Here is a 13,523-nt window from a genome sequence, read left to right as displayed (position 1 = left end):
TTTGTTAACTAAATGCAGTATTCATTTTTAGGATTCCTGCATAAATTGTAGGCGTCCACAACGTAATGTGTGCCATAATTAATGTGTGTATTGGTAAATCAAATGCAAACTGTATTCCTGTCTTTGGATGTAAATTACACCATTGCTTGTGGTGTTTTAACATGTTATTCATTAGGTTCAAGATAGTTATATGTTATAGTTCATTTGGGTTGATAAAAAAATGTTATTCAACATGCTTCTCAATTAAGGAGGCCCCAAACACACTACCATTTAGTGTATGCCTATTATTTGTTATTTCCATAACATTTATCAGCACCTCAAAAATTATAAAAAATTATAACATCTTGCCACAGAGTTAATCTATTTGTTTGCTAATTGTTGTTAACCCCAGCAATGTCATTTATTCTTACTTTTCTGGCTACATAGAGAAAGGCACTATAAAAAGGCAAATCATTTAAAACCCATCAAAATAGGAAAAAGCAGATAACTTATCGGTGTCTACCTCATGCTAAAAGCTTATTCCAAGATTAACTTCTTCTATAAAATGTACAGTAACTTACACATATATCAATAAAATAACTTGAAAAAGTCAGGAAAATACTTGATAAAATTGAGAGAAAACTTGTATAGTACAAATCTTTTCGGATTTGACGCCCAAATCACTCGATTTTTTTCAGTTTATCACCCGCAAAAACTTGACGAAGCCCAGTGCAGATCACGATATTTTCAAAATGTAAAAGGGTCATCTGCCATTGACTTCTACTTGACCTTGGCAGATTTGAGATAACAGATTTCTGGATTCAGACTTTTAGCAGCTTCGGGGTATAATAAATTTTGGAAAATGTCGAGTTTTTTTTCCTCTAAAAATTTGAGTTTTTTTACCCAAAAAACCTCTACCAGAAAAAATCTAGGTTTAGTAAATAGTGGTGAATTTTTACACCAGGCATGGATTTGCGGCACAATTTGTCAACTGCAAATTCTTTTGCGAAACTGCTATTAACATTCGCCAGTGAAAATTTTGCTGCAACATATAAGTCGCTTGTGTAAAAATTGACGCGTGTCAAAATAATGTTGACACCCATTGGGGCTCATTGATCAACACTGGGAAAATTTGCCCATGGACAGTTAGCTATAGCAACCAATCTTTTTGAAACCAGCTGCAAGTAGAACAATGAATGCGGCAATCTGGTTGCCATGGGTTACTGCCCATGGGCAAATTCACCCAGTGTTGATAAATGAGCCCCATTGACTTTAATACATTTGGAAAAAAATGTTGCACATGTAAAAATTGTCGAGTGCATAAAAATTGTCATGCGTCAAAATTATTTTGATGCCCATTGACTTCAATGTGTTTCAGGATTTTTCGCTGTTTCCCAATTTTTTTCAGAGTTTCACAAATTTTTCTGCAAAGCGATTTTTCGCCCATCACTATTAGTAAATAAGCCCCTAAATATTGCATATTAATGTTGCATTTCTTTTGTATAATACATGTTGTACCCCATTATATTAATCAGATTTTAAAGCTAGCAATTTAGAATTGCAACCTTTTTCTACCTGAATATTGTTAAAGTAAATTGCGCTTTCTTCATGTAGAACAACAAGGTTTTTAATTTCAAACCTAGTTTAACGTGTCTAGTTTTAGCATTTTAAGTAATCTAAATTTAACAATGGGGGAGTGTGTAATTTTCTGAGGAGTATGGTTTTTATTTAATTCTTCCTAGGCTTAATTAAAAAGTTAATTACTTTATCTAGCACAGGGGCTACTTAATTAAACTGAATATATTTCTGTAGTGCAGTATATTATTTTCAGTGTGCTATACCATTAAGAATTCCTCTGTTCCAACACCGCTTAACTACAGTATGCTCGGTTTTTTTCATGATAGACATCTTTTTCAATGCAACATTTTTAGCATGATCTTTCCTTTATAACTAAGGAAATAATAACTTTTTTTAGCATAGGTTTTCTTGATTATCGCCCAGTCATCACCACCTGCAAACACTGCAAAGCATTTCAAGCATTTCCCTTCTGTTTGGGCCAACAGGAACCTTAAATAATAATTAATGCTTAAAATTATTTGCATGTAAGTCTTAATAATTTAAATTAGCTACAGGCAACTGTATAGATGATGTTATGCAAGTTACAATTCTATCTCATTTTAGATCTCTTGAAAGTGTTAAGCCTGTCATTTGCTATGTACCTAGGAGCAAGCTTTACTTCTAATTACTACCACTGTTATAAATGAATAAATAAAGAAAGCATCCCCTCATTCTCTGGTAGTTCAAAAACATGTCGTTATTTTAAACCCTTTAATGAATCAGCACAATGTAATAATCTATGATGAAGTGATATTATCTCACATTCAAAATCACTTGTTTCAGTTAATCTATCCCTAGGGGTTTGAACAATTAGGTTTCCGCCACTATAAAGTTATTGCTAGTGATAAAAGGTTTCCAATAGTGTTATTACTGATAAATAATTTCACTGCATTGAAATGGAAGCAAAAAGAATTGAAAACATTTATCACAGGGTATTGCTTGTGCCAATTTGTGATAAACGTTTTTACCTGTGAATTAGACACTTATAAAATACAGGCAGTTCCCCGGTTATGTCCGAGTGACTGTAGGTTTGTTCTTAAGTTGAATTTGTATGTACAGTATGTTGAAACATATATACTTACTTATTAAATGCAGATGTTTATTTTAAAATAGTATTTATTTTTACCTTTCTTTGCTCTGCAGTAGGCAACACATGCCAGGGGGCGATTGGGGCAGGTGGTTTATTAAAGCAAAATGCTAATCAAAATTAAACACACAATAATATGTTACTGTAATAACCCCCTGTCTGTAAGTGTGAGTTGTATGTAACTCGGGTGTATGTAACTCGAGGACTCCCTGTATCTTGATGGTTTAATTCTATATGTGTTTTAAAGCATAATTACATCCTTTGAAATGTTATGGATCTCTCTTATAATTAATCTAATAGCATTTTGCTATCATTGTATATAAAATATACTTAAAAAAAAGATATACTGGGCATGTTCAAAGTTTTAGTAGAACACAAACACTTTCTTACAAATCAAGGAATGTGCTGCAGGGCTTAAGCCACCACACATGACTATAATCTCTTTACTTATATATGGCACTAACCAACTCCCAACTGTCATGTTTATTGTAAATGGTTATTGATTACAAGTATTCAAAATACTTTGGACTTCGATCATATTTGGTATAGAAATCATTACTTTTTTGCTGGATTTATACTGGTAACTGGAAAATTCTGTTTTTCAAACCACCCTCCAAAACACAGTTGTATTTGGTACAAGTATGGTCTATAGAACCTGTTCATGAGCTAAGGTTGGCACAGCATTAAAGAGAAATGTTAATAAAATAAAGAGCTAAACTAGCCAATGGCTGCTTCCCATTTAAGCTACTTTAATAGTGGGCATTTCCACAATAGTTTTTGTTGTTTCCTCTTCACATTAAAATTCCATTCTGCAAATCATACACCGAACATCTATTTCCTATTAAAAGTTGTTGAATTGAACAAATATTGTTTCATTTACCAGCTAAACTAGAAACCCCTGGTTGTTTTTAAAATGAGAGTTATATTACCTCTCCTTCCCATGGGTTAAAGGCCCCGACTACACATGCATACAAAATCTTGGTCTTCTTGTCATTGTGAGTGGGGAGTTTTATGAAAACTAAATTATAGCACTGGACTGGATGATCTGAACTATAATCCTTATCCCCTAAGCAACTGTCTGATTGATAGCATGTTACATACTTGGGTGAATATTTATTTTGCTTTGCAATAATGTTGTTCAATCTTGACAGTTGTTAAACTTAAATACTGTTGTACAGTGGAATTTGCTTTGAGTTTTTCAAGTATATTGTAGACCATAGAGCCAAATGACAGCTGTAATGGGAACATGGCTAACCATTTGACTGAAATATGCATGAGATGTGTAGCTCTGTAAATTATTATCATGAAAATGAATAAATGTAATTGTGAGTTTTCCCTGCATTAATCTACAATCTGTTAAATATTTAATGGCTTTGAATGAAATAACCTTGTAATTACATAAAAAAAAAATGAAGCTATATGTTCTATATTTGTTTTGTTTCCTGTATTATCTCTTCATTAAAAAAATGCTAATTAAAAGGGGGGGTATGTATATAATCATGGAATTACCAAATAGGATATGCTGATTAAATTGATTATTCAGAATTTTCACTCTCAAGACACACAAACTACTGTTGTCATGGGTAAACTAGTCAAATGTTCTTAGATTATTAAAAATAATGAAAATGAAAATAATAAAAACATACTTTATAAATCTATTTGAAAACAATTACATGGTACACATTTTCTTTTTATTGGACTTGTATTGATTATTGGTTGATTTTTTAGAAATGAACATATTGTATATTGTCTGTGTTTTATGTACACAGAAAGCAGAAACCGGTATGTAAACTGAGGACCTCCATATGATGCAGTTTTAAAAATAGTAGTGGCAGCTTGAAAAATGTGGCAGGAGAATAATTAGCACATGTACTGTATGTAAAAACACCCACAAGGGCTTTTGTAACAATGATAGTTATTTTATGATAGGGCACCATAAAAGTATGACTCCGACACTGCCCAATACAATGTAACTGAATATTAGTAATTATTCTAGAAGGCTAATACAGTATATGCACAAAAGAAAATCCCAATAATTCATCCATAAAACAAAATTCTTGGTACTGTAAAATATTGCACTTTGTTGAAATAAAGTGACAGTATGTGGCTTAGCTTCTTTGTTCTCTGCTTTACAGGTATGTGTGCATGCCACTCTCCACTTCCATCCATTAAAGGAGCAGTCATTGTACTCGGTGCTGGAGATACAGCATTTGACTGTGCAACTTCTGCCTTGCGTTGTGGTGCTCGCAGGGTTTTTGTGGTGTTCAGAAAAGGATTCACTAACATACGGGCAGTTCCTGAAGAGGTAAATTGGACAAATGTGTTTATAATTCTCTACATATTGCAGAAGTGTCATCAGTTACACATCAGAGTATGTCTCCCTTCTTTTATTTTTCCGTTGTATGAAACACTACCTATTTTTAGAAAGCACTCTAATTTATATTAGTTTCAACTAAAAAAAATATCAAACCTTTATTTCATGTTTACATAGTTTTTTTTTTTTTTTTTAAAGAAAACAAACATTATTTAAACTGGTGTTCAAACAGAACCCTTATTTACATAAACTATGAAAGAAATGTCACTCTACTTGCAATGTACAGATACAAAATTAAATTCTTAAAGTACTGTAGCCAAAGTAGTTTCCCAAACACTCCTTTTGTAAAAGTAATAATATTTTCAAAACAGAGAGTCGAAACTGGAAGCCTCTTACTATTTATCAACTAGATCTGTTTTTAGTGGCTTACATGTGACAGTAGCCCGTCTAAACTGATAAAAGCTTACATCTCTATCAGGGCATAAGCAGCTTTAAGCCTGATGAAGATGAAAAAGACAGTGACACATCAAAATAATTAAAGACTGGAACTTGGAGTGACGTTGACATCTTCGATATCAGGATATTTACTGGATGCAGTACCAGTTCCACCTGGTTTCCAACACTTGATTTATTTATATAAAACCATTTGCTTGTGCACTTTCAATTAATTTTATAAAATAATTATATTGGACCACTTTAAGAGTCTCTAGTAATAGTTGAGAGGCTGTATTTTAAAACAAAATATCTCCTTTAATATTGCCATTATGTTCCATTTGAAACGTATGCATTAAAGAGTATTTTTATTTTGCTGCTCTGCAGGTGGAGCTGGCAAAAGAAGAAAAATGTGAATTCCTTCCTTTCCTCTCTCCTCGTAAAGTGACTTTAAAAGGTGGGAAAATAAGTGGTATGGAGTTTGTTCGTACAGAACAAGACGATGATGGAAACTGGATTGAGGATGAAGATCAGAAAATTCAGCTGAAAGCAGAAGTGGTTATCAGTGCGTTTGGTTCTGTGCTAACAGATTCTGCAGGTAAGTCACAAATTTACTTTACACATAAGGGTTCATGTACTGTATGAAAGTAACATGCTAAATAGACTCCAAATGGTTCATGGTATGACAATATTCACAAAAGGAGTAGTAGGTAGTGCTTGCTGCAATTATTAAAAACCACCATTGTAGTGACTCTATTTGCGCATAAATGCATTAGGGCTCTTACTGATGAGCGGTTGTAGCTGCGCTCCCCTGCGTTCCGTTTTTCTGCGTTCAGCCGCAGCCCCATTGGAAAAAACATAATGCGTCTATTCCTGCGCTCCCCTGCGGCTGAACGTTGAAAAACGGAAAGCAGGGGAGCGCAGCTTCAACCACTCATCAGTAAGAGCCCTTAAAGAAAGCTGTGCACTGCAATTTACTCACAATTTACAAAATCAGACAGTCAGCATTGGTGAATTTAGTGTAATTTGCGGTGCACATTGTTCAGCAGGTACCTACATTGATGCTGTAAATCTGCATAAAATGTTACATTTTAAGTTTAAAAGAAAAGTTAATTTGTTTTTGCACATTGCCCTTATTTTGTAAATGAGCCCTACTGAGTTAGTACTGTACTGGAAAATTATGGAATTAAAGGAACTCACAGTATGCAATCTAATGCTGTATCTGACTGTATAATATATATGCTGAAAAGGAAAAGTGCAAATGTTAGAAGCCAGCTGAGAATACATGCTTGGTTTGCTATCTGTTAAAAAAACACTGTTGTGGTCTCACAGCTTATAAGCATATGTATTGATTGTTTTCTTCAGTCTTTCCTCTTCCAATATATTCATCTGGATATTGACCAGGGTTGAATTATAATGATTTCAAAAATTACTATTTGATAAAAATGATTTTCAAAGGCTTGCTGAAGCTGTTTCACATTTCAAGGACCCTTCCCTCTTTTATAAATAAAAATTTGGTAAAACTAATCAGAAATCTTTGGCATATTGCATATTCCACTGTTGTATTACTAGATAACAGAATACAAGCAAACAAAGCTGTCATGTTTTAATGTTCATGTAAGCAACTCATTCCTTCACTGGAAACACTGGATTCTTTTGTTTTTTATTTGCTTTTTTCTTCTTTTTCATCTTAACATAAAAAAGCAAACAAAATAAGCAGCTCTCGTCTACTTTATGCAGAACAAAATAATTTTCTGACATTATGGGATGATACTAAAGGATCATAGTTAATATTGTTACTTTTTATCTTGAGGTTCAGAAGGAAATTTGATTAATGAAACATCTGTTTGTTATTGCATTTCCCTCTTTGATTTGTACATACAACACAGGACAAAGCTGCAAGCATATATCAAAACTAACAATCTCTGATGTAGAAACAAATAATTTTGTAGACATGCTGTTTGGGTTTGTACATGTGAAACTTTATAATCTTGTGCCTCTGATTCTTTTAAAATGTGTTTTATTTGTTGCATAAGATACAATTTTGGTCTCATTGTGCTGTTTTATTAAAAGCTGAAATATATCTATTAGAAAATTTTCTTTTAAAGTAAAAAGCAGGCCATTTATTTATCTTATTGCACTTAATCAACTGATTGCAAATGAATCAATGAACTTACATGTCCAACGGACACTCTATTACTGTATATTGGCCACTCTGCTTTTATCTATCTGAGACTTGCAGAATCGTAGCTTTCTGCCAAGCTTCAATCTTCAGGAAAAAAAATTGCAGCATTGAGATAATATAAGGAAATGTTCGTCCTTCCAGGCCACTGATGAATCATTCGCATAACCATATGGACAATCTGGTAGTGCATCTGCCTTTCCCAGACTGACTGTACATAAACAGGTGTTCTCTTTCCAGTAGTACAAGTATGCAATACCCTTATAATATGGAGAAAAGATTAAAAGTTATGTTAACAAGGAGATTTTGTAAGACATTATTGGCAGAATGTATGTGGCTCTATCAAAGCATTGTGTAAAAGAGACAGATGCTAGAAATACTTGTGTTATTGCTGTTTGCGACTCCAGCATGCAGATTACCATAATACAGTTAATATCGGATGGCACTGTGTTAGTATAAGCCTGAGACGAGGAGAGAAATATGCCTAAAGCACACTGGAGATTATAAAAGGCTGTGATTATTTTATTTAAATCAGTAATATGACCGTTCTCATCTACATGTCTTCTTGATGACATTTACATTTTTTTCATTGTTTAGTTACTACTCTGTAGATGTTTTTAAAAGCATGATGTTAAGATGAAGTATTGGTCACCATATGAGTTTATTTTGTTATATGTGCATTTACAACTTGCGGACAACGTTTCATTGGGAAAATTGCTCAGTAAAACAATAAACATGGCAGTAAACTGCAGTTGCATATAGCAAAGCATATTCTAGATTTGATCTACATATCTTCCATCCATATCTGGTAATTCTATATGTTCTATATAGATTAATAGAGCGTAAATAGGTTTATGCTTCCTTTGTGTGGTCTCTCTGCATTTCAGTGGTATGTGATTGATTTTCAGGGCCGGATTTCCACCTTGGTGTCCCTAGGCCACAGGGTCCTTGTGCCCTAGTCAGAGTGTGCCCCCCCCCTGTGCTGGGCATCCCCACTACTCTGTAGAATGTGGCTGGATGGCATGCTGCCCTAGGCCCAGGCCTTTTTGTCCTTGCCACAAATCTAGTCCTGTTGATTCTAGAATGGGAAAAGCAGAGGGTTCTCATCTCCCAGAGTCCATTACCAAGATGATGATGGGGTTGAATGGTTGATGAAGGTTTTGAATGTATGTGTACAAATATGTATATTGCACAACAAAAACACTGAATGTAAAAAAGAGAGTTTTTGGCTGTATATACAAGTTTTTGGATTAAAACAAAACCCAGTGTTGTTGTGTCAGGAGTGCCTGATGACGCTCCCGTCTGATTTGGTGCTGCATCCAAGATGGCGGCGCCCATGGCTGCCATGTGGGTTGCATTGCCGGTGCATTGACATCAGTGTGCTGCATCTGGCACGAAAATGTAAATAAATAGATGCCAAGTTGCTAGTGTTCTGGGTGCGCTATAATTCCTAAATTTCTGATTATTGGACTTCTGACTCTCTGCTTTGTTCCTGAAGATGATCCTTGCTGCCAGCCTTCTGATATTTTGCCTGAATTCCCGACCCCTTTAGCTACTGTGAACTGGACTTTACCTGAGTCCTCCTTGGTCCAGACTTCACCATAATTGGAGCCGCAAGGCCCCTGACATGTTGGTCTTTTTGTGCAATCCATACTAATTTACCTTACAACCAGGTGAAACAGAGTGGTGTAAACACATATATATGTAAACACATATATATGTAATTATAATTGGATTTTTGGTCTGTCAATTTTCAGTATGAGCTTGAACACAAAATATCTGAAACACAGTGCACTAGATGAAACATAACCTGTACATCCAAAATCAATACAAAGTGCCTTTATTTTCATGTGCCCATAGTCAAAATCTTGCATTGCAAAAGTGAAACTAATTATTAATGTGCATCCCACTTAGAGGCATAGGGGTATATTTATCAAAGAGTGAAGTTCGAGATCACCGCAGTCCACTAGTGTGAAATTCTGCCACTCTCCATTAATTTCTATGGGATTTTTGAAAAAGTACAAGAATGCAATAGTATTTATCAATGGGCAAAAGTGAAAGTTCATCCTTTGATAGCTGCACCTTTCAAAAGCCCATAGAAATTAGTGGAGAGTGGTGGAATTTCACTCTAGTGAACTGTGGTCGATCTCTAACGTCACTTTTTGATAAATATACCCCATAGTCTTGCACTATGCCATTCACACTGTTTTTTTTTAAAGTTTTTTATACCCTACATATGTTCACATCTGAAAGAGTTTCAAAAAGCTTTCTGCCAAAAGCTGAAAAATGTTACTTGCATACTGTTTTTATCCCATTGCATTCACACTTTAAAAACACAATATTTACCAATTAAAAAGTTTAAATGTAGGTATCAAAAATGTTGAATAATTCTGAAAACTAAAATTGTAGGAGAATAAGAAAATGTTTAAACACAGAAATCATTAAATTGCTTGCTGATGCTTCACAGAAATTCTGCAGTTAATGAGCATTTCTGTTATTTAAATAAGACTAAATTGAACACACATTACATGGATACATAATTAGTCATGGCAGTCAAACACATATAGCTTTGCTTTAAGAATTCATTTAGGATGCTTTTTTCATTTCATTTGTTTAGTTAATTAAAAATACTGTTGCTGTATTTTTTTTTTCATTTCAAATTACTTTTGTGGATTTATGTTTGTGTCTTTTCATTTAATCTTCAATTGTTACAACATGCTGATAAACAGTTTCAGCTCCGAAAGGGTTTATTTTTTAAAAGGACAATGAAAGCATGTCTAGAGATAAACACCATGGAGCAGAGTTATGAAAAAAATGGACTGAATTATGATTGATGTTTAAAGGAGAAGGAAAGTCATTTTACCTTGGAGGTGCCAAGAGTTAGGCACCTCAAGTGGTTATATTTACTTACCTGAAACCCCGGGCCAATGCTTCCATCATCAGAAAACTGCATCAACGGGTTCTACCAGCGAGCACCAAGGTGCGATCATCTTCCTTGCTTCTTCATTTTTCAAATTCGCCAGGAAGAGAATCGCTCTGTGGCGCTCGCTAGAAGAACACTGGGCCAGTGCAGTTTTCTGCTGATAAGAGCACTGGCCCGGTATGTCAGGTAAGTAAATGCAATCACTTGGGGGTGCCTAATTTCTGGCACCCCCAAGCACAAAAAGACTTTCCTTCTCCTTTAATAGTTTTGGAAATGATCATCGCAAAGGATAATCTGATAGTTTATGAATATCTATAGTTATTATTTTTTTTTTACATTACAATTTCTATCAACGTCTATAGGGAGCAACATTCCAGGCTAATCATTCTTTTGGCTGGTCTTGGATAAGGAATCTTAAAGTCCCAAACAATGACATATCCATATTGAATGATATTTATTGAATTTTTCAAGCTGATAGGTCCGTTAGATAAATTCATTTAAAGTTAAAAGCTTTGAATTCTCAGATCAAATTCATCCCTTTGTTTGTGTTGATATTATGATCCAGTAACTTAGACTGAGGATTTTACTGAATGTATAATGGGGTAAGTTTCAAGTTTTACAGCAAAGAATAGTAAAAACACAAAGACGAGTAAACTAATATGTTTGCAAATGGCAGGCTGTCATTTCTCTCAAAACAGCAGTTATACTTGCTAATTTATCAACCATAGTTATATATTTATGTACCAATAACTACTTCAAAAATATATTTTCTAAAAGGTAAATCTTGCTATAATCTTTCATCTCAACATGCGATACACGATTTGAATGATTGTTAATGCTCAGCACTGTGAGCTACAAATGAACTGTTGAGAGCAATCTCACAAATGCTGGTGTTCTTCTGGATCCCCCGTTCCATCATTATTAATTCTGTCCCTTAGTAACCAAACTTCAGTAGTGATGTGTGAATCTGTTCCACTTCCCCGAAAAATTAGCAAGACTCGAAAAAAATTTGTGAACCAAAGAAAAAAATTGCAAACCGCATTGAAGTCAGTGGGCTTTAAGATTATTTTGACGCACAATAATTTTTACACGGTCAACAATTTTTACATGTGCGACTTTTTTGTCAAATTGCATTAAAGTCAAAGGGCATCAAAATCAATTTTTTACACAAGCAACTCTTTTGTTGCAGAAAATTTTCACAGCAGTTTTGCGAAACAATTCGCATGTGGTGAAATGCAGAAATTTGCCACAAATTAATGACTGGCGAATACATTTGCCCATCGCTACTTATCAGTGGTTACCTGCCAGCCCCAATAAACATTATCAAGTGACAGTATTTTAAATAAAAAATTAGATTTGCCACAGCAAAGTAAATAAAAAAATCTTACATTGCATTTATCGAGTATTAAACCATACTACATAGGGTAAAACTACCACACACCAAATTTAAAAGTGTGACAGCTGCCTGTGAACAGGTTCTAGTCTACGTAGCAAGCAAATAAACACAAACACAAATGGTATGCATGTAATATGGATTTGTTAAGGTAACATCAAGACAAAGCCTCTCCTAAAAAATAAAACTGGTTACAAACGAGAAACTGTTTTATATGAACAATAAAAATAACATAATAGTAAAAGGCATTTTTGTTTTCTGTTAAATCTACTGTAGATTGCCAGTATCAACAAGATTACTAATTTACAAATAAAAAATCCCAAGCACTCCAACATATTAAGATCAACTTCTTCTCTATGTAAATGTTTTGCCAGTTACCAAGTAAACCTCATTCTAATAGAGAAGAGTACCTTCGATTTATTCATGAAGTTTGTTTAATAATAAACTTTTTATTATGACTTTTCATGGTAAAATATCATATACCTAAACTAATAAATGCCCTATTATTTTTGCAATAAGCTTTGTAACGTTGCTTTTCAACCAAGTTTTTGACTTGACTGCAGATATTCCTAAATTATGTTGCATTACTGATTTATCTACACCTCAGTTCTATATATTTTATCATGAATGACTATATGCATGCCGGTTACCATTTTAATGTAAACTCTGTCAACAATACAGGTATGGGATCCAGTATCCGGAAATCTGTTATCCAGAAAACTCCGAATTTCAGAATGGCCATCTCCCATAGACTCCATTTTATCGAAATAATCGACATTTTTAAAAACTATTTCCTTTTTCTTTGTAATAATAAAACAGTACCTTGTACTGGATACAAATTAAGATATAATTAATCTTTATTATAAGCAAAACAATCCTTTTGGGTTTAATTAATGTTGAAATTTGAGGTGGTTCTTCACAGTCAGGACAGTGAGGTTGTGGAATGTACTGCCGGGTGATGTTGTGATGGCTGATTTAGTTAATGCCTTTAAGAATGGCTTGGATGATTAATTGGACAGACATAATATCAAAGGCTATTGTGATACTAAACTCTATAGTTAGTATAGATATAGGTTTATAGAATTTAATTAAAAGTAGGGAGGTGTGTGTGTATGGATGCTGGGTTTTCATTTGGAGGGGTTGAACTTGATGGACTTTGTCTTTTTTTTAACCCAATTTAACTATGTAACTATATAACTATGAAATTATTTTCTAGTAGATTTGACGTATGAAGATAAAAATTAAATAAAGATCCATTATCCGGAAAACCCCAGGTTCTGAGCATTCCGGATAACAGGTCCCATACCTGTACTACTATTGTACTCTCAAACTTAGTCTTCAAAATTTTAGACATTTTCATGATATATATTTAAAATACTTATTATATTTTTTTTCCTGTGGAAATACAAACACTAACAAAAGTGCGTTCTTTACAACAAAAATACTCAAAGCCAGTTTCAGTGGGTTTCAAGTCATTATGTTCAAACATGCTGTATAAAGAGAAAGTGAAAAAATGTGTAAATGGTGCACAACGGTGACAATGAAATTTAAGTTGAAAAGTTTGCACCAGTTGTTTGACCAGTCAATGCTACAGTA

The 13,523-nt window shown here is 34.0% G+C and overlaps 1 protein-coding gene across 1 annotated transcript in view; it reads left to right on the top strand.

Annotated features, from left to right (window-relative positions):
• The window catches only part of dpyd.L (dihydropyrimidine dehydrogenase L homeolog), a 404,384-nt gene that overhangs the window by 188,965 nt on the left and 201,896 nt on the right, over positions 1–13,523 (top strand). The window contains exons 10-11 of the mRNA XM_041590529.1: positions 4,819–4,988; positions 5,817–6,027. Of these exons, the coding sequence (XP_041446463.1) occupies positions 4,819–4,988; positions 5,817–6,027 (381 nt within the window). The remainder of the gene's footprint in view (positions 1–4,818; positions 4,989–5,816; positions 6,028–13,523) is intronic.

The sequence above is a fragment of the Xenopus laevis genome, chromosome 4L (genome assembly GCF_017654675.1).
Source record: "Xenopus laevis strain J_2021 chromosome 4L, Xenopus_laevis_v10.1, whole genome shotgun sequence".
NCBI classification, from domain to species: Eukaryota; Metazoa; Chordata; class Amphibia; order Anura; family Pipidae; genus Xenopus; species Xenopus laevis.
The sequence above is the reverse complement of the archived record's forward strand: the minus strand, read 5'-3'. Positions and strand labels throughout refer to the sequence as shown.